This window comes from Panicum virgatum, chromosome 2N (assembly GCF_016808335.1).
Source record: "Panicum virgatum strain AP13 chromosome 2N, P.virgatum_v5, whole genome shotgun sequence".
Lineage (NCBI taxonomy): Eukaryota > Viridiplantae > Streptophyta > Magnoliopsida > Poales > Poaceae > Panicum > Panicum virgatum.
The window spans coordinates 60,064,989-60,086,148 of record NC_053146.1 but is presented as its reverse complement, the minus strand read 5'-3'; the positions used below and the strand labels follow the sequence as shown (position 1 = coordinate 60,086,148).

The window sequence follows — 21,160 nt, the reverse complement described above, 5'->3', positions numbered from 1 at the left end:
GCTTATATATTTCAAGCATCTTAGCTTCCAATATAGAGAAACCGGAGGGTCTTTTAGCAAAATCGCCTTACCAAGTTACCATCCGCATCTTCCCGTAAAGCAACGCAATTATCTACAACTGACAGCAAAGCAAGCTTTGAGCTTTCCCAAAACACGCCGCCCCCATTTTCTCCTCCCTGTCAACCTTTTTCCCTTTGAGAAATTCGGCCTCGCTGCGAGATCTTTAGCTCCGGGCCCCGAGCCCCCGTGTGGATTAGTCGCTGTCACGTTCGACGACGGGCGCCAATTGCGGTGGCCACCACCTCCAATCCACTCCCCGCGGTCGCCGCGCCGAGCTGTTCTTGCTCTGTCCTCCTAACGTCCTCCCAAGATTCGTTCTTTAGACCCAGTTCCTGCGCCCAGTTCTTCCTAAGGCGGAGGGGTGGTTGCTTCTCCGGGCTCTGAGGTTGGAATCTTGTCCCTCTCACAAGGTAGGTGTTCTGCCCGTCCAGTTCTTGGTTCCTTGGATCGGGGAGGCCTGCTGTGTGAATCCGTTCGCGGATTACAGTCTTCTTTTCTTTAGTTCTTGAAAGCTTGGTAGATTTCACTTGGTCGCGAGTAGAATATTGTGTTTCCGGATCTGAAGTAGTGCTATACAGGCAGCTTGGTGTGTTACTATGTTCCTCATGCCTTACGTCCAAAGAATTTGTTCGTCTTTAACTTTGTGCTTCTGTTATTCTTCCATTCAGTGGATTTGGGATTCTGAAATTATTCGCACAGGGAAATTTTAGTGCAGTTCGGAGCTGTTATATCTTATTTTATCTTTTTCGCTTGTCTCAATCAATCCATTGCTGCGATACGGAATCCTGGCTCTTGTGGCTTCCTTTATTTTTTCCCCTGGGTCTGAGTGCCGACTGCCTTGTTGATGCTGTTGCTTTCAGTGGCCCTTTTTACCTAATTTCCTTCTATCCTTATCTCGCCTTATTGCTTCCAGTCTCACCAAATGGAGTCGGTCGTCTGCCTTGTTTCCTTGCATTTCTTGGATTGGATTCTGAGTAGAAAGAGGTCAACGCTGTGTCAGAGGCAATTCTTTGCATTGCTTCTTTTATACTCTTCTGCTCTTCTTTATTGAATCCTATTGTTTGGTTTTGCTTGCACATCCAGTTTTGGATATCTTGACTTGAATCATGAGCTTGTGAGTTTACAACATAAAGGTTTATTGATTGGCTTGCTTTGTACTGACACAACTGCTCTCCTCCTTGGGATCCATGCAGGTTTAGTCTTGATTGGTCTCATCTGCTCAGCTGTCAGGTTGCAAGCTTAGAACTGGAAGGAATAATTTGACTAGAGAAATGGGACAGTGTTGCAGCAGAGCTACGGCCCCAGATTCTGGACGGGGAGGTACCAATGGGTATGGCTATTCTAACCAGGCAAAGCCAGCACAAACGCCTCCCAGTTATAATGCTCCTCAGCCACAGGCCGAGGTACGGTACACGCCACCGGCGATGAACCCTCCGGTAGTCCCACCTGTAGTTATCCCACCAAAGCCCACATCAGACACAATTCTTGGCAAGCCGTATGAGGATGTGCGCACAGTCTACTCCCTCGGGAAGGAGCTTGGCCGCGGCCAGTTCGGGGTGACGTACTTCTGCACAGAGATTGCTACTGGTAGGCAGTACGCCTGCAAGTCCATCTCTAAGCGCAAGCTCACCAGCAAGGCAGACAGGGAGGACATTCGCAGGGAGATCCAGATCATGCAGCACTTGTCTGGGCAGCCAAACATTGTCGAGTTCCGGGGAGCGTACGAGGATAAGAGCAATGTGCATGTGGTGATGGAGCTCTGTGCTGGTGGTGAGCTATTTGATCGGATCATTGCTAAGGGGCACTACACAGAACGGGCAGCTGCTACAATCTGCAGAGCAGTTGTGAATGTTGTGAACATTTGCCACTTCATGGGAGTGATGCATCGTGATCTGAAACCAGAGAATTTCTTGCTCGCAACCAAGGAGGAGAATGCAATGCTCAAGGCCACTGATTTCGGTCTTTCAGTCTTCATTGAAGAAGGTAATGTGAATAGATATGATCTGTGTACGCTTGGAATTGCATTGTTTGCAATAGCAGTTAGACATATATTCTGACCTTTGATCTGTTGAGGTTTGTGGCTGGTTGTAGTTTTGAAGTTTTCATATTGCTGAACAACCCATATAAGGCTAGCATTCCATACATAATCTGAATTTGGTTATTTGAACTTATGGCACTTTTTATTCCAAGCAATTGAAGAGCTTGTGGATAGTTCTCACCTTTTTGGACATCTTAGTGCAACATTTTTGTCACTGGAAACTGTAACCATAATGTCCCATAATACATAGTAACATAAAGGCCTGTGGACCCCACCTAGCTTCACAGAGAATCAGCCAAAACTGGTGACTTTTGCCATGTTCAGTTTCAGGGGTTAGCACTGAAAACTACAAATCTGGCCCTATATCAGTTATGACTGGGAAACCACTGCTAAATTAGTAACAATAGCTCAATGGTTTTTAATGTTTGACTGGTTTGAAGCCCAAGCCTCAACCACATTGAGAATCTTATTACCCACTTAATGGCGATACTTATATTTGGGGAGATATATAAATATTGTTGTGGATGATGGTGTCAATTGCTTGCTGTGGGTAGGTAGATGTTATGGCTAATTTGCTGGCTTTATTGATGATATAGGTTGAGGTAGATGAATCTCACCCTCACGCTGGAGGCTCTGAGAATTCTGATCTACTTCTTCCTTGATTACAAAAGATCCTGCCGTGCTCCTTATAAGAGCCCGAAACTAACAAACCTCCCTAATTTAGCTAACCTGTCCCTAAAGGAAACTATCAACCGACTAAGAAACCAAAACAAATATCTAAACCGAACCAGAACTCTTGTCCTTGGACCTGCGCCTGAACTTGGCAGCTATGATACGCGGATACTTCGCAAAACTCATGTACCGGTATCAGATACCGTATCGGATACCCGTACTCCACGGATACTCCCGGATACGTATTCCGTAAGTATCGGACTATTTAGGTATTTTCAAATAATAAAAATAAATCGGATACTCGTGGGATACCTGTCAGATACCTTCAAACCCTAACAACACCACTCAATCGCTTCGTATAAAGGTCCTCCATTCAGCTGTGCCACCCTCTCATCCCCACTCGCGCAGCCGCATGCCCGCAGCAGCCCCGCACGGCTCCCTTGCTGTCACCGCCGCTCGGCCACCCGCCCACGCCTCCTCCTGCTCCTTCCCCGCTGCTCATCGCTCCCTTGCCGTCACCGCCGCCCGGCCACCCGCCCATGCCTCCTCCTGCTCCTTCCCCATCACTCATTGCTCCCTTGCCGTCACCTCCGCCCGCCCACCCGTCCGTGCCTCCTACTGCTCCAGCAGCTGCGCGGCCTGTCCAGACAGAGGCCCACACATCTGTTAAAGCACTATTTAGGGTGATGCTGTGCTGCTGGAGCTCGCCGCTGGCGGGCCGCCACGGCCGCCGGAGCGTGCCTCTGGACGGCCCGCGCGGCCGCTAGAGAGGGAGAGGATGAGTCGCAGCCTCCGGAGAGGGAGAGGAGGAGCCGCGGCCGCCGGAGTTGGCCGCTACACAGAGAAAGAGAGAGAGAGTGCTGGAGGTTGGGGAAGAAGATGACCCCATTCGTGGAACAGACGAACAGGTAAGATAAGGTTGGTTCTTTTTTCCTTTGCCCCTTCCCTTTTCTAATAATTATAGAACATATGAATATATGAGTTTATGACGCATTATAGTCCTTGGAACTTATATTTTCTCACATTCTAGTTCCTGAAATTTTTATTTATTTTTATTTTTTATATATATTGGCGTATCCCCGTATCCTTATTTTTGGAAAAATGGCGTATCGGAGTATCCCCGTATCGCGTACCAGTATCCGTATCCGCGTATCCGGGCAACATAGCTTGGCAGTTGGCACCAAAGAACTTGTCCATAACAGTAGATCATTCTTTTCATTGGACATCTTCATCAGTGATTCCAGTATTTGATTTTTTTATTATCCTAGTTTAAGAGAACTTGGTGTAACAAACTGAAGTAACTATTTGATGTTTAGTACCCTCAGACCCTAAACTTCCAGCTTTGGGATCTCTCTTTATCTCTTCACTGTCTAACTTCCAGCTTTGGGATCTCTCTTTATCTCTTCACTGTCTATCTTTCAAACATAACAGGAAAGATGTACAGGGACATTGTTGGAAGTGCTTATTATGTTGCTCCTGAAGTCCTTAGGCGGAGTTATGGAAAAGAGATAGATGTTTGGAGTGCAGGAGTTATTCTGTACATTCTCCTCAGTGGCGTGCCTCCATTTTGGGCTGGTATTTACCTATTAAGAACCACTTCTACATCTGGCATGTATATATTAAGCAGCAATGCTATACTTTTTTTAAAAAAATCTTTATCCTCTGTTTTTCTGTGTAGAAACTGAAAAGGGGATATTTGATGCTATTCTGCATGAGGAGATTGACTTTGAAAGTCAGCCTTGGCCATCAATTTCTGAGAGCGCTAAAGACCTGGTTAGAAAGATGTTGGCACGAGATCCAAAGAAAAGACTTACTTCAGGCCAAGTTCTTCGTAAGCTTCCCAGCAATGCATTAATTCCAAACTTTAGCAACTTTTCAGAAAATAAAATAATAATAATACTAATATGTGTATTAAACACTTGAGCAGAACATCCATGGCTCAGAGAAGGTGGAGATGCATCTGATAAGCCTATTGACAGTGCTGTTCTTTCTAGAATGAAGCAATTCAGAGCAATGAATAAGCTGAAAAAGATGGCTCTGAAGGTTGTTATCTTTATGCTTACTTAGTTACTTTTTCTTTTCTTGTGCTTATCAGCAAATTTATGTGCAGGTTATTGCTTCAAACCTTAACGAGGAAGAGATCAAGGGCTTGAAGCAAATGTTCATGAACATGGACACAGACAACAGTGGTACAATCACATACGAAGAACTCAAAGCAGGATTAGCCAAACTTGGATCAAAACTGTCAGAAGCTGAAGTAAAGCAGTTGATGGAGGCTGTATGTTCTAATCTAGAAGACTAGAACTATGCTACAGTACATTTTTAGGATCTTGTTCGACTTACATGCTTACCTTTTGACCTCTTCCAGGCTGATGTTGATGGGAATGGATCCATTGACTATGTTGAGTTCATCACTGCCACAATGCATAGACACAAGCTCGAAAGGGACGAGCATTTGTTTAAGGCATTCCAGTACTTTGATAAAGATAACAGCGGGTGAGTACTTCAATTGACATCTCAACGGCAAGCTAACAACATTTTTGTCCATCAGAACTTGTCTAAACTATCTGTTATATTACTATAACTGGTTACACTTATTAGCGCCAATTTCTACCACATCATGTGTCATGCATAAACTTGTTTTGTTTAACATGAAGGATTACCTTGATTTTATGCAGCTTCATCACAAGAGATGAGCTAGAGTCAGCTTTGATCGAACATGAGATGGGTGACACGAGTACGATAAAGGAGATCATATCAGAAGTTGACACGGACAATGTAAGCTGCTTACACTATCGCCTTTACAGCTGTGCCATGTTTATTCCTTCTTGATGTTGGTCATTTGCCCAACCTTCCATCTTCTTGATGTTGGTCATTTTCCTGTCCCAGGATGGGAGGATTAACTATGAGGAATTTTGCGCTATGATGAGAGGTGGGATGCAGCAGCCAATGAGGCTTAAGTAGCCTGTTCACGTTGTAGAAACGGTGTACCATTACTCCATTAGTAACTGTTGTTTGCTCTTTTTTCTTCATGGTTGGTACTTGGTAGCTGGATAAAGGCTTACAATGGACTTTGCTTGTGCATTGTTGAGAGATCATTGTGTATATCTTTTTTGCTCGTGTTTGTTGGTTGTTGCCTTGTAGTATCTTGAACGTCCCGTACTTTCTTCTGTAAGTTTGTTTATGCAAATACATCTAATAAAACGTGCATTTTGCCTCTCAAGCTTTCAATTACATTCTTAACAATGGGAAAATGTCTGTTTCAGTTAGATAGCCGAACTTCCTAAGTCATTACGCTGCTAAAACTGCTCAGTGGTCCTGCAGTGCCATTCCCTCACCGTAATCAAGAACAGAAGATGTGCTACCTCCGTCCCAAAATATAAATATTTGTTGACTTCTGCTGATTATGTTTGACCATTCGTCTTATTCAAAAAAATTGAGGAAAAATAAAAACAATTAAGATATACTTCAAATATATACGATGATAGAACATGTCATAACAAAATAAATAATATTTTCACAATTTTTTTGAACAAAATATAAATATTTGTTGACTTCTGCTGATCATGTTTGACCATTCGTCTTATTCAAAAAAATTGAGAAAAAAATAAAAACAATTAAGATATACTTCAAATATATACGATGATAAAACATGTCATAACAAAATAAATAATATTTTCACAAATTTTTTTGAATAAAACAAATGGTCAAATATGATCAGCAAAAGTCAACAAATACTTATATTTTGGGACGAATGTAGTATTTTATTTTGATTCTAATTTTAAAATAGAATTTGACTATATTTTACAAAACCTATTATTCATAACTATGAATTCAATACAGTTTTTATTACAATCTCGGCAATATAGCGTGAAATCATTTCAAGATACAGATCCAACGTATAGTTTTTTACTGTATATTTATATGCTAGGGGCCGCAAATCTTTTTGGAGTGTTGAAGGAATACATGCAAAATAGAATAGTATCGCTAACCTAAAGGTGTCTGGACATAACAAACAAATTCACATACCATGATAGTTACCGAGTTTTTTTCTTTGAAAGTCCGCTCATGTTTTCTAGACCGAGCTTCGCCGAGGAAGTCCTATATGTTAAAGCGTGAAGGTAAATGAACAAGATTTGGGAACAACCGATGTTTTCATTGATCTCTTTGGAATATATACAAGTGAACGGTTGCGTCGTACGGACGTCGTACGGACGCGACTGTTCGGAAGAAACGCCAAAGGACATGTCCCTTTGGTGACAAGCCTAACTGCTAATACAAAACTAACTGCTAAGCCTTTGATGAGATCGATAGTGAATGGGTGCATGTACGCCAACAGGCACCGTTTCACAACACTCCCCCTCGATCGAATATTACTTGAGATCAATGAAGTTGAAAGCTTGGATTCCTCGAAAAACCCTGTGGGAAAAATCTGAGGAATATGTATGTATAATATGCCATAAAAACTCCTTTAAACCTTGTAGGAAAATTAGGAGAAAATAGCATATATGTGTGATTTAAAATAAATCACTATGTCATTGGTATCCCATTAAAAACCCCAGTGGGGAAAAAATATTGGAGATACGACATATTGTTAACTCCCTCAAAAATCCTTTGGGAAAAATATGAGGAGCTGTATAAGTTGATATACCGCAAAAACTCCTATAAAAACCCAGTGGAAAAAATAGGAGAAAATATGACGGTATATTATTGGTATTGCCTCTTGGATAACTCACATGAAAAACCTTTTCAGGGAAAAATCATGAATGAGTTGTGAGGGCAATATGTGTCTTTGATATTTCCCACAAAAACCCCGATGGAGAAAATAGAAAATATGACACATTTTTGTATTGATATTGCCTCGTTAAAAACCTTTAATGAGAAACCTTTTTGAGGAAAACTCATAGAGGGAAAAGAGTACAATATGATGTTTGAACAGGTTATAATCCAGGAAAAGACTCCCCCTGAACCTTGCAACTCTCAAAATCATTGAATACCAATTCCATGAAATATGGATGTAGGTATGGACTTAGTGAGTGAATCTGCAAAATGATTGCAAGACTACTTTGGCAAGATGTTTATTTCCCAATATGGAGATAAAACATTTTGAACAATAATTTATGCTCTTATATGACCTGTTTCCATCTTGACAATACAAGCAACCTTATCTTTACAGATAATGGTTGGTGATTCTATGGAATCACATTTGATCACTCTATGAAGCCATGCATATGTGATACTTCAGAATGGTAAGTGGAAGTAACCATTGGAGTCAAATTTGATGACTCGTGTGTGTGGAGATTCCACTATAATCAAATCAGTATGTAATATGGCATGAGGATTAAATAGCCAGTGATATCCAATACCATATGGATATCTATGGATATCCCTTGACTCCCACCCTTCAGTGTTGTAGAAGTTGCGCTATTTTGTGCTAGCAAAGTATCTACAAATGCAATATCAGGCCTGTTGCAATTGTAAGATACATGAGCGCTTTATGGCATTATGGTTGTCATCCCAGGGTCTGAATGGATATAAGTCCATATTTAGGGATTGAATGTGGATATGAAGTCCAATATATAATTTGGATATTGACAAACAATACCAATTGGATATTGGTATACTGATATATGTACTTAAGTTGAGACTTAAGCATATCTCATCTCAAATTCCGTCTTAGAAGCCAATTCCACATAATGGAAATTGTACCTTGAATGATTGCTTTATTATTTCAAGGTATTGAAATAATCAATATGTGTTGAGATGATAAAGAATCCAATTAGGGATTTCTTTACACATATATGCAATCATGAGTAGAGTAATCCTTCTATGGAAGGAACTCAATCAATAAGTTGTACCACAATCAACTTAACTGTCTCAAGTCATGCTATGATGACCTGAATTATACACAATGTATGTTGCGATTTGTATTTGGATTCAGAATGTGAAGTCCATTGGGACTTATATGTCCGAATCTATCAAATTCATTTGACCTGCCAATGATTGAATTTAGGAACATAATTTTCACACATACCCTTAGGTATGTTAACATTATGCTGGGTCTCCGCGTGAAACCATATGCTACAAGCTCTCATTGTTCACCACCTTGCTTCTTAAAAGAAGCTATGTGAGAGAAGACATTAGTTGTACTAATACTTCTCATCATTGAACAAGAGCAATTCTCCTTGATTGCCACCTTTTAGTTTGACCCAATTTGAGTGTGAAGACACTCTGCCTAGGACTTTTGGTCTGGATCCAGTAAGGTATACAACAATCTTTGAGGAGTATATGTCGCGACATTTTGTAGCCTTTAAACGATTGATTCATTGCTTGGAATCAATATAGCATGTGAAAATTTTAACCCTTTTTGGACTCTTTGTCATTCCCATTATTATAGAGTTAGGGTGTTCCGATATCCCGAAATCAGAATTTGGATGCACCGTTGATTTGGGTGGACTTCGATCCTGGTATTGGATGCTCGTCCATTGGGTGTCTACCAACTTTGAGGTTGGCTTGGATTTACTGACTTGGAGGATAGATCAGTCCTCGGTATCCTCATATGCTTACTTAGAGCATTATCCTTACAAGCAGCCGTACTTCTCCCCCTCATCTTTGGAAGTGGGAGATGAATGGTTTTCATTGGTACCTCCATTCTTTCAGGCACATTGTGAGTAGGATAAGAGGATTTTGTGACACCCTTATTATCAGTAAATGCTTTTGACAGATTCTTTGCAATATGATGCAAAAATATAAGATGGTATAAACGATTTGGTTTAGATTCTTTTTGGTACGTGGATATGAGGATTGAATATCAATATGTGATACTCTTTTGATTCCTGGCATTCTTTGTGTGGTATAAGTCTCCCCCTAATGCCTGGAATTCTCCTCAAATTGTGATCAACATACGGGCTATATAAATCCCCTATAGAGATCCGAGGTATTGTATGAATGATGGATAATAATACCTCATTGGGACCCCTAATGCCCATTGGTATGTTGGGGCAGTGATATTGGTATGTGCAAACATACTCGATGCGCAGATAGGGAATGTTTGGCTGTGGCCAAAGCTCCACGTACATACTGCAACGGAGGGAGTTGTATAAGTGCAGTTTGATGAATTTGAATTATGGATGTGGTGTGTAAGGCCACATGAAAACAACTTAGTGTTGGAAATTACAATTCTATTTTAATGGGTCATGCAATTAAGTTGATTTTCAATAAGAGATTCAAACAAACCATTATTGGTATGGACATAAGGTACTCAAAATATATAGTTCCCAAAATACAAACAATTCCATGTAAAATGGATTTATCCCGCGTCCAGGATAATTTGCTCTAAATTGAAGATTTAGAGAAATAAGTTTGGTATATCAGTGGTTCTTATGACTAAGATAATACACACATGTGGGACTATATTATAGATGCATCAAAAGTGAGTACATATGGTCCACAATAAATGGTTAAGTGAAGCACTAGTATGTACTTGAATTTCTTCAAGAAATTTAGTGGCTCATATTGATGCTATGACAAATAGAATTGATAATAATTCTCATGTTATTCCTATGATTGAAAAACCTAGGAAAATATGCCAAGTCTTGTTGGCATCAAAAGAGAATTATTGTGTACGCAACATGTAATATGGGATTGATGTATGTATAATACACCCTAGATGATATGGAAAGAATCTGCAGAATTTAATTAGCTTTCATATATGTTGCACTAAATAGAGTGAAGATTTTCATCATCGCTCCTTAGTATTGGGTTTCAGTGGAAACCATGTAACTAGATAATATGAAAACAACATATGGTATTTATAGAATCGGGATACATTGATGCATCCATGATTACTTGAATACCCATAGAAAGAGCATAATCTCTCATAGTTGTGTTAGCAAGACAATGGTCCAGTAATCAAGATTCCTTTCCATCTAGTTGAATCCCAAACAATTCTATATAGAGTGAGGCAATATTCGAATTTGAATTTGCACTCATATAGAATATGTATACTATGTATGTGTAGTCCAATCAAATAGAGGGCACCTTGTATGAGCACCTGATTTGCCATATCCATTTTTAAGAGAAAATATTCCGTTGGTTGTCATCTTGGGGTTTCAATATGGAAACCATGTTGATGGATATCTCTATAATCGAATTGGGTACATTATGGAATCAGAATGTAATATTGGATTCGTGATTACTAATTGAGTACCAATAGGGAGTATGATAGTAGCACGACCAAAGCTTTTCATGATCCTAAAAATTCAACTGTACTTTAGGTGCTAATGGAGCATCACTATGATGCCAATGATGATTACTCATTAGAGTTTATCATACATTTTGACCTGAAGTATTGTAGGAATTTTCTAGAATTCATATGGTAAGTTGCGGTTAATCGCAAAAACGCAATAATGAGGATATTTGGAACAACATAACTTTTATTCTCAAGTGGACATGAAGTCCTAGAGATAAAATTATGGCCAAACATAGTTGGCATTTGGGCAAAATTATTGCCTTGTGTTGTTCATATCACTTATTGAGAGCTAGCCAGTGCATTGATTTGCATCCTTTGAGATACACATATGTGTGATCTGGATGTGTATGGTGCTTTATTTAAATAAAACTCCATATTTAAATTGATCATGAGCAAGTGATGCTCTCTTATGAGGAGCATCAAATATTGGTATCAATCCATAGAGCATTAAGTTTAACCTTACGTCCATTGACCATGTTGGATAATGGAAACCATCAAGAGCGATTAAACTTCTTTGACGGTCATTTATCCAACACGAGGCAAACCATCGAACATTTTTAAGTAAAACTTAAAATGTTGAGGTGTGTTGTAATGAGATGCAAAATAAAGACAAGATAAATCTTGTATTAATGATGGTGTATCTTATTTACATAACAATATAATGGAGGTAGTCACCATGAAGGTGTAGACCTCGAATTGGGCATAATCTGTGTTAACAGTAGATGCCAAATTGTTAATGTAAATTGTATGAACACGTCTAAAGGTAGTCATCAATTAATGATGTAGACCTTGTTTAATTCGCAAACGTATTGGGTACGCACGTTAAGGATAGTCACTAAGTATTGCTTAGTGTAGATCCTGCAGTAGCAACTATGGTGCTAGAGTGGCCAATACGGATGCAGAATTAATGGTAGTCATCTTTTATAAAAAGATGTAGACCAAATGTTCTAAGTGGTGATGTTGGGTACGCACGTTGAGGATAGTCACTAAATATTGTTTAGTGTAGATCCTGCAGTAGCAACTATGGTGCTACCTTGTGGAGTGGCCAACAAAATGATTTTAGAACATGCGTGTTATACAATTATTTTTGTGAAGATACACATAAAATGTTGCATTCATTATTTAAGTGCCTAGAGGTTTTAATTAAAGCATAATTGGGCTTAAAATAAAGAGTGATTGCAAAATAATAAATAGATTGCAAAATCATGGTCGTTAGAAGCGGTCGTTATTTGTGATGATATTTATTTATTGGATTTGCCATATATTGAGACAAATACTTTGAACAATACCATAATAAAAATATTATATGTTTATTGGGTTTGCTAATTTGAACAAACTCTTTGAACATATAATAGAACACATGTTTATTGGATTTGTTAATTTGAACAAACACTTTGAACATGTAATGCTAATAGTATCATTTTGTTGGGTTTGCCAATTTGGACAAACACTTTGAACGATACTAAAAAGAAATCCAGAAAAATAGGATCTGGAATGTATGAGTTTACTATGGTAAATTCATATATAGAAATACATATTATGATGTAATTTTTTGATGATGCATGGTCTCAAAAATATTATTTACTAAGGTAAATAATACGCATCATGGTATTTTATGCAAAGAACTGGATGAAATAACAGTGCAAAAGTTATTTGCTTTCCAGCGTCTGTAATATGGTTTACGGGGGAAAAGAAATCCAAGGCTAAACCATAAAACAGAATGCATAATTAATTTGTGTATATATTGTTACATGATTCGCAGAAAACATAAGGGTCTTAATGCAAATCTGTACAATCTTATCCTTCCCTGGTTCCCGTTCCCCCACGGACGTAGTTCACGGGAAAGAAAAACGACGCTCGGTCTTTCGACCGTGAGCGCCATCGCTGCCGCAGGCGGGCTGCCTCCGGGCTCAAGGCGCGGGCGCGAGCCAGCCGGCAGCCAGCCTCTGAGGGCGCGAGGCCGCCGAGGCTGCCTCCGGCAACATGCGCGTGCCAGCCGGCCACCCGCCGCTAGGAGAGCGAGGCCGCCGGGGCTGTCTCCGACCGGCCATGGGCTTGGGTCCCGGGAGCGGGCGTAGCCGCTGGCCGCCCAGCCATCGTAGCAGAGCAGCGGTTGTCAGCCTCGCCATCGTCATGAACGAGGCAGAGGAGGCGGGGCGACGAGTTCCGGCGACAGTGCGACTTCGATCCCCTTCTGGATTCCCTCTCGAGAGCGCAGAACTAAGAGTAGTGCGTTCTCCTCTACATGTTCTCGTAGAGCGGTGCTGATAACGTGTTAAAGCGTGTAGGTAAATGAACAAGATTTGGGAACAACCGATGTTTTCATTGATCTCTTTGGAATATATACAAGTGAACGGTTGCGTCGTACGGACGTCGTACGGACGCGACTGTTCGGAAGAAACGCCAAAGGACATGTCCCTTTGGTGACAAGCCTAACTGCTAATACAAAACTAACTGCTAAGCCTTTGATGAGATCGATAGTGAATGGGTGCATGTACGCCAACAGGCACCGTTTCACAACACTATACTCCCGTGTAGCAAGCTCGTTTTTTCTCTCTTTTTATAGAAAGCACGCTCGTGTTTGACCTACAATGTCTTATTGTCCTTGATGTTAACATTGAAGCCGTGCCCGTGATGGAACCAACAAGACAGACACTCGTAATCAAGCTTAAAAAAATTAAGTTGTACGTAACTGTGCAGTATGATACGCAAGACTTTGCATCTCGTGCATCATGTATTGGTTAGTCTACTTACATAAAACTCTGCATTAATGCTGCAACTAACAAAATCTTGGTCAGAATATAGTGAATGCATATTTTTCCTCTTCAAAACAAAATAAAATAGGCTTGTATTTTTTTTTTACTAAAGCCCCATGACTCTTACCGGAATCAATGGAATACCCAGCGGTGTTGTGCCATCAACAACCGCAAAAACATTCCATATGTCATTAAAACATAGATTATCTTCAAAATGACCAGATGTAGCATAGATTATTATCTTTAAACAAAAGGATGCATAAAACATTCCATAAATGAACACAACTTTGCTGTAGCTATGCAGTTGCAAATTGTCGTTAAGAACATGAGCATGCCTTTAAGGTTACAACAGACACTCCCTGATGGCTACTAAGAGAGTAAATGAACAAAACTGTTGTAGGAGTACCATACAATCTGCAACAATGTGCCTAAGCATCACAAGGCCCCAGTAGTACACAACAGATTTCTCAAGGCGTTCGCTTTGTTAGATTGGCCGGCATCTAACATCAACCACAAGGTGTCGAATATGCGGCCCATACCATTTCACACGTTCGACATGGTCCAAAGAGATATTCCAAGGTAGTCCTGCAAGCAATACAAAGGCCAGGCCAGGGGATGGCATATTAGAAAAGAGACTTAACACATGCAGTACTCTTGGAGAACAACAATAAGACATGGTTGGGAACAGATCAAAACATCATGTCACCATTTTTACCATGAGCTTTAGCAATATTACTGATGGATTCAACAACACTGTCCAGCCACCGTGTCTCATCTGAGTCATTGACATTCCCGTGTATATGCAATATGCCTCCTTCAACCCTACACATAGCAACAGAGTAGAATCTGAACATGAGATGTTCGTTGTGCATCTCATAGCAGCCTAGCGAATTGCCATATTTTTTCCTTTATCCCACAATTTAATATTACACGCAAGAAAACAGACAACTTATTTCCATGTGATGCCACATATTCCAATATTTGAACACAAGAAGACTACAAGAGTCAAGACACTCAGTTCAGCTTGTTCAATGCCTGGCACACTGAAAGCACCACCATGCAGGCATTAACAGTGTGCAGACAACCTAAACAGTGATGCAACCGATTATTCTGGGTAACATGCGAAACTTGGCCTGTATAATATGTCAGACTAGCACCTCTAAGCTAGGTTTGCTGACAAGCAGAATTTAAAGAACATTTAGAATCGTCTGAAATAATATTTTACTGGGAAATTGTTGTGGACACTTATAAACTGGTGGGTACGATTGGTGATTAAAAAAGGGCAACAAAGGGCGTACCCAGTGCCGTAGGCTTCCCGCACTGTGCGGGGTCTGGGGAAGGGTTGTCTTTAAGCCTCAAGCCTTACCCACACAAATGTGTAGAGGCTGGGGCTCGAACCCAGGACCTTCCGGTTACAGACGGTAGGCTCTACCGCTGCACCAGGCCCGCCCTTCAAAAAAGGGCAACAGGGTTAGAAAATAGAAATTAGATGACTCAATATCCTAGCTCAGTATGATGAACTAACCAATATTAAAATACATTACAACTTTCCAAAAGGTAAGGTACATTCAATTTCCTAACTGACTCTGAAACACAAATAGACTCTTCAACAAAACCAACTCAAACAATAATAAATCTCCTTTACTGCTGAAGGCTGCTGCTATTAGTGGAACAGCAAAAGAAACAATAAACTCGGTCCCACAAGAGCATAAGCATGATTGAAACAATCAGTTGCTGATATGGAGGAATCACCTTAAAGCTCTAACAGCAGTGGCCCAGCTGCATTCACTTGAGGGTAACAATCCGAGACAAACTCGATCAGCAACACCCTAATTCAAGTCCAGTAAGAAACAAAGATCAGGAGCCATCCTAATTCATGTATTAGCCCACAAGATGAAATGTGTCCAGTACGTACTTTGGGTGCAGTAACACGGTTATCTCCTTCAAGTATAATACATCGGTCTTCTACATGGTTGTCACGAACATTGCGTCGAAGAGCCTCTAGAGCATGTGGATTCCATTCACATGCATAAACGAACTTAGCATTAGCCCTGCAGGAATAAGAGATTTAGAATAGCACTTTTTGTACAATCAAAAAGCATAAGATGGAGGGTTATCCTGGAGAACATACTTCACAAGAAACGGAAGAACAAAGTATCCGATTCCGGCAAACAAATCCACAACCACCTCATCTCTACAGCTTAGCTGTCCCATGCGAAGCTTCTCTGAACGATTGCCAGAAGAAAACATACATTTTGTTGCATCAAGCGAATAGCGGATGCCATTTTCATGATGGGTAACCCATCCATTATCGCCCAGAAGAAGTTCCAGTGTACTATCTCTAGTACCATTTGGCATGATTTTACCCTGCTCAAAAAGGGAAAGACTGAGTAAATTATCTTAACAGAAGAGAATCCCCAAGAGAATTAGAGAAAAAAAATGCTTGGTAACATAACCGCATGCATGTCACAAGTCACAAACAATTAGAAAAGCACTACCTAACATTGAGATGCAATTAAGCATGAGACAATGTTTTCAAGTCATCCACTAGTCGCGAATAGTCTTACTAGTCGGTACTGAAGCAACTTAATTTTAACCGTGATTAGTCGGAAAGTCACCTCATTAGTTGTGATTAATCTTGATTAGTCTGCCTAGTAAGTGCTGAGGCGACTAGACTCGACTTTCGATCTGAAAACAGTGATGAGACACCAAAAAAGATATTGACATTAAGATGAACATCAGGACAACTAAAATTATTATTTTATTATTTAGCTACACAAATAGGTGTTTCAGCTTCACAAATGGTATGGTAATTATTCCCATTTCCAACAACATAGAAAACAGAAACTAAGAATTCAGCTAGCACTTACTTGACGTGCAAGACGTTGTGTACCGAGCGACTTGGCAATTAGTGGCCAAAGTTCCTCGCTAACTGATTCCCACAATGGATCCTTAAAACATGTCTTCGGGAGTATGATGATATCACCAAGTGTCTCCCACCTACACATCAGAATGAAACTTAAGCAAGCAGCCATAATCGTCAAGGCAATAGATATTATGATCAGAGAAAACAAACCTTGCTGGGAGCTGCTCCAACAACTGAGAGGACATTCCTTTACTTTCCAGTAGAAAAGATACAAGTTCTTTCATGATGGTTTGAGGAGACTTGGAAGGCTTTCGGCTGATTGCTAGTTCATCTTTCAAAAAGGAACCATTGCAAGATGACAGAATTTTTAATGCGTTTTCAAGAGATAGGTTGTCTCCTGCAAGCTTATTTTCACTAAATGCCAATGGTTCTCCAAGGGTACACAAATCACCATGTTCCATCTTGATATGCTTATCAGTGTTTAGGACATTGAAGGCTTCATTAACAGGAAAGAGAACATGGTTCTTATCATGGCTCACTCGAACTTTTCTAGCAAGATCCAACCATCCAAACTTTTTCAGAATGTCCTTTGCTAATTTGGCGTACTTCTTTTCCAGCTGAAGAATAAGAGGGCCTGAATCGGTAAAACCACCAGAACGAGCATCATTTTGTGATTTCATAGCATGACCAATGATGCCACTTTGTTCATCTCTTGAAAAGTCAACAGTAGATGATGCATCGCAGCTTTGTATAAGCGTGACATCCTTCTTGTCAAGTTTAAACATAGTCTCCACTGAATGCAGATCAACTATTATTGGTTCATTAAATCTGGTCCCAAATGCATAGCAAGATGCACCACCACCTACAATAACAAGATCATCTTCAATGAGAACTGAGGAGCTACGGACACAGAGGCACTGGCTCAACATGGGAATGGAAACAGAAAACCAGACTCCATGCTTTAAGTTCAGCAATGTGACTTCTTGATTGTTTCCAGTAATAGGGCAACCACCAAGTACCCCAAGATAATTTTTATATATGAACATGCAATGTGAAAACCTAGGTGACGGAGTTCCCCCATTTGTGCTTTCCTTGTTCCACCTGAGTGTAGTTGTATCAAAACTGTAGAAGTCATTCAATGCCTGTTGACCATCATGACCTCCAAACATAAAAAGCTTTGAACCATAAGACACCAGAGAATGTGAATGCCGAGCACATGGCCATTCGCCAGCAGCAGCAAGCATGCTCCATTGCTTACTTTTCGTGTCAAATACATTCATGCAAGAATATATGCCTTCATTACTAAGTCCGCCAAAGACATATATTTTTGAAGCTGCTGCAGCTGCAGCATGCCGGTGCCTGCATCAGGAGACAGAGAACTTCAATGAAAGAATTGGGCCAACTCTTTTCTACCTATGGTGAACTGCAGGAACTTCCTGCCATTTGAGAGGTTGCATTAAAAAAATGAAAAGAATTGAGAAAAATATATTTTGAACATTGTAGCTATTTCATATCTACCACCGATGTCTTGAGTCTCTATTTTGCAAGCACACATAATGTAAGAAAAAGGGAGGATGGGGGTCAAGCATTTTATCCAAACTGTACCTTGGACGGAAGTTATTTCCAATGCACTCCAGTCTTAACCAGGTATTCTCAGTGCTTTGTAAAACCCAGACATCATCAAGAATTTCTGAAGGGCCACCCCTACCTCCAATGACATAAGTGCTATTACCAACAGAAGTAACTGTATGGCCCATCCGTGGTGAAGGAGACTCTTTACAGATCATTTCTGTCAACAAACCAGATTTGTGATCAAGCAGAAGGGAACAATTTCTCCTTGAATGCCTTCCTGGCCCTCCAAATCCGCCGAAAGTTAGGACCCGTTGCTCTCCTCCAACAGTAAACACACACGATGATTGGCCCCATAAGAAGAGCTTCTCAATTGGCTCACCACTAATCTTCAATGCAGCAGTAGATAGATAATTTTTGTTTTCTGGCAACTTCTCCAGTGTAAATCTATATAGAATAAAACAGGAGACACAAACAAGGTTCAATCAAAGGCTCAGAGCTAGTAGATGTAGATTTTGGTACCCTAAGTAGGTGCAGGACCCACAATTCATTAAATAGTGCAGGAACATCATGGTTCAATAAAACAATGTCATTACCTAATCAGCTATAAGGAAAAAAAATTATTTGTTCATTAAAGAAAGATGGAAAATGGTTTCTCTATTAGCTCAGCTAATTTTAAACAAAATACAATTTAAAGCATCAACATATAAATACATGGAAACCAAGTCAGTGGATCCAGCATAGAACCGTAGCAAGTACTGTAAATCTGTAATACACCTTTTTGAAGGAAATAAGTGTTGTCAAACTCAAACATCCATTTCAGGGCCCAATAATACACCAATAAATTTAAATGTCAATCTATGGAAAACAGAAAGTAAGAACGAGATGAGAAACAAGAGATAAGAGAACATGCCGTTTAGCATTACCAAAACCATGCTCGGCACCCTTGCTCCATGAAGAGTTTTGATTTACAAAATACTGTGCTTCTAGTGAACCCTTCCCAATTTCACTATCACCTCTATCATCAGAATGACAGTTGCTACCACCATTTCTCCTTTTTGTAACTAAGTATTCATCAATGTTCTTGGCACCTTTACGCGATGGTATCTTAACTTCACGGCCCATGGAAGCCCTGTGATCAACAGGCTGACTGTTACTTCCATTACAATTGTTTGACCCCGCTGATGAACCTGACAAACCCTGGCAGTTGATAGGAACAAACAGGTTAAAAGAAAATTATGTGAAAGCTGCAATCAAGGACATCATGATACAAAATCAACTAAATTGTTATAGGATTTACATATATACTTGTAACAGGATTGATCAAATTTGAATTTTGGGGCATGCGCAAACTTCCATTTTTTTTTTGTGTGTGTGTCAAGAGAGGGATTGGACTGAAGTTAGAACTTTTGAGGAAATGTATAATGTATAAGTTGACAAATAACTTTGCAAATAAAGGACAAGTGAATTTTGCCACATGTTTGAAAAATCTTACTCAGCTCATTAAGTAACAGAAGAGTTCCACTGATTATCTGTCAAAAGAAACACTATCCATGTTTATTCTTCGCCTAATGAGTATTCATCAAAAACATTTTAAGACTTTCATAATTTCCAGACATTCCAAACAAATGTTTGCCATGCATACTCTTAACAAGAAAGTAAGCAGCAGTGCAAGAAATATAATAAGAAAATAATATCTGCTAGTAACCAAATGTAACAAAAAAGTAGCTCAGTACCTTAGTCTGCAAAAGATCTAGAAATCCACCCATTCGCTTTTTATTTGCCTTCATTTTAGAGTTGGCAATTCTAACAAGGTAACGGACATACTCTGGATAAACAACAAGTTCACCAGTCTGCCCCAGTGGCACTTCCATACGAATCGAGCATCTTATTGCCACCATTGCTCGTTTCTGCAAGCTTGTGATACCTGAAAATGAGATTAATCAATTTTTAAATTAACTTAGCATGATATTCCTATAATAAGCAACATCAAGACAAGTGAAAACATCATATAAAAGCTCAGTAATACATGGTAGATGAACCTTCACGGTTCACACTTCACACTGTGTTACTTTATTATCAGACAAAAGCATTAAGCACCACCCAGAACTTCATATATCTCTAAAACTGCTATATGCAAAACTGACTACAATGAACTATGTGACAATCACAGATGGATTCAGAAATAACTGCACATCCATGTATTGAAATACTGCAAAGCAACACTGACTGTAAGGTTAGACTGCTAAGTTGTTCGAAGAATTACAGCTCTGTCCAACATTTCAACAAAACTCAACTAGACCAAGCCACTCAACTAACTAAGCCACCTAATACAGTACAGACACAGCTCACCTGATTCCCGGAACCCAGCACTGATCGCAGCGGCAACGAGCGCGGCAGCTGCGGCGGCGTTCCTGCACTCCACCGCCACGATCATCGGCTCGAACCTGAACACCAGCTCGTCCCCCGCCGCTCTCGAGCCGCTAAGGCCGAATAGCTGCTCCACCACGGCGTCCGGGTCAGCGGGATCGTGAGACACGTACACCCACCCGCCGCCCCGCGCCTTCTTCTTCGACTTGGCGGCGCCCTGGCCTTGGACCTCCTGCGGCTGCGCTAGGACGGAGACGCGGCCGGAGCAGGAGGAGGTAGTGAAAAGGTCCGGGTGGGAGTTGAGCACTTCGAGGAGCGGGGCGATGGGAGCGTCGACTCCGCCCTTCGGGGACTTGTCTGGCGCCGGCGATGAGAGCGCGGCCAGCGCGGCCGCCTTCCGGCGAGCGAAATCCATGAGAGGTGCTAGGGTTTGGGTTGGGCTTTTGCGAGGTTTAGGGGATGACTGGATGAGCGGATAATCCAGAGGCTTGGAGATTGGGCCTTCATATGGTCGGATGGCCCACGATAATAAGCCTACAAGAATCGCTCCTTTTCTTCTCCATTTGATACGTAGTATT

General features: G+C 40.6%; 1 protein-coding gene and 1 pseudogene across 2 annotated transcripts; one reads left to right on the top strand and one right to left on the bottom strand.

Moving 5' to 3' along the window:
- Window positions 1-1,253: 1,253 nt before the first annotated feature.
- On the top strand, window positions 1,254-5,916 carry LOC120661500 (annotated as a pseudogene). Its single transcript, XR_005669924.1, has 8 exons — window positions 1,254-2,043; window positions 4,202-4,345; window positions 4,449-4,601; window positions 4,698-4,813; window positions 4,881-5,048; window positions 5,139-5,266; window positions 5,449-5,548; window positions 5,660-5,916. The product of XR_005669924.1 is annotated as a calcium-dependent protein kinase 2-like (transcript).
- An 8,067-nt stretch (window positions 5,917-13,983) lies between these two features.
- LOC120661497 (tRNA wybutosine-synthesizing protein 2/3/4-like) lies at window positions 13,984-21,054 on the bottom strand. Its single transcript, XM_039940380.1, has 11 exons — window positions 20,565-21,054; window positions 19,949-20,139; window positions 19,126-19,412; window positions 18,249-18,659; window positions 16,854-18,002; window positions 16,648-16,777; window positions 15,909-16,144; window positions 15,693-15,828; window positions 15,530-15,606; window positions 14,493-14,599; window positions 13,984-14,362 (listed from the first exon to the last, which is right to left on the bottom strand). Exons 1-11 carry the CDS (start codon window positions 20,995-20,997, stop codon window positions 14,262-14,264), a joined length of 3,258 nt encoding a protein of 1,085 aa, XP_039796314.1. The 5' UTR covers window positions 20,998-21,054; the 3' UTR covers window positions 13,984-14,261.
- Between the last annotated feature and the right edge of the window lie 106 nt (window positions 21,055-21,160).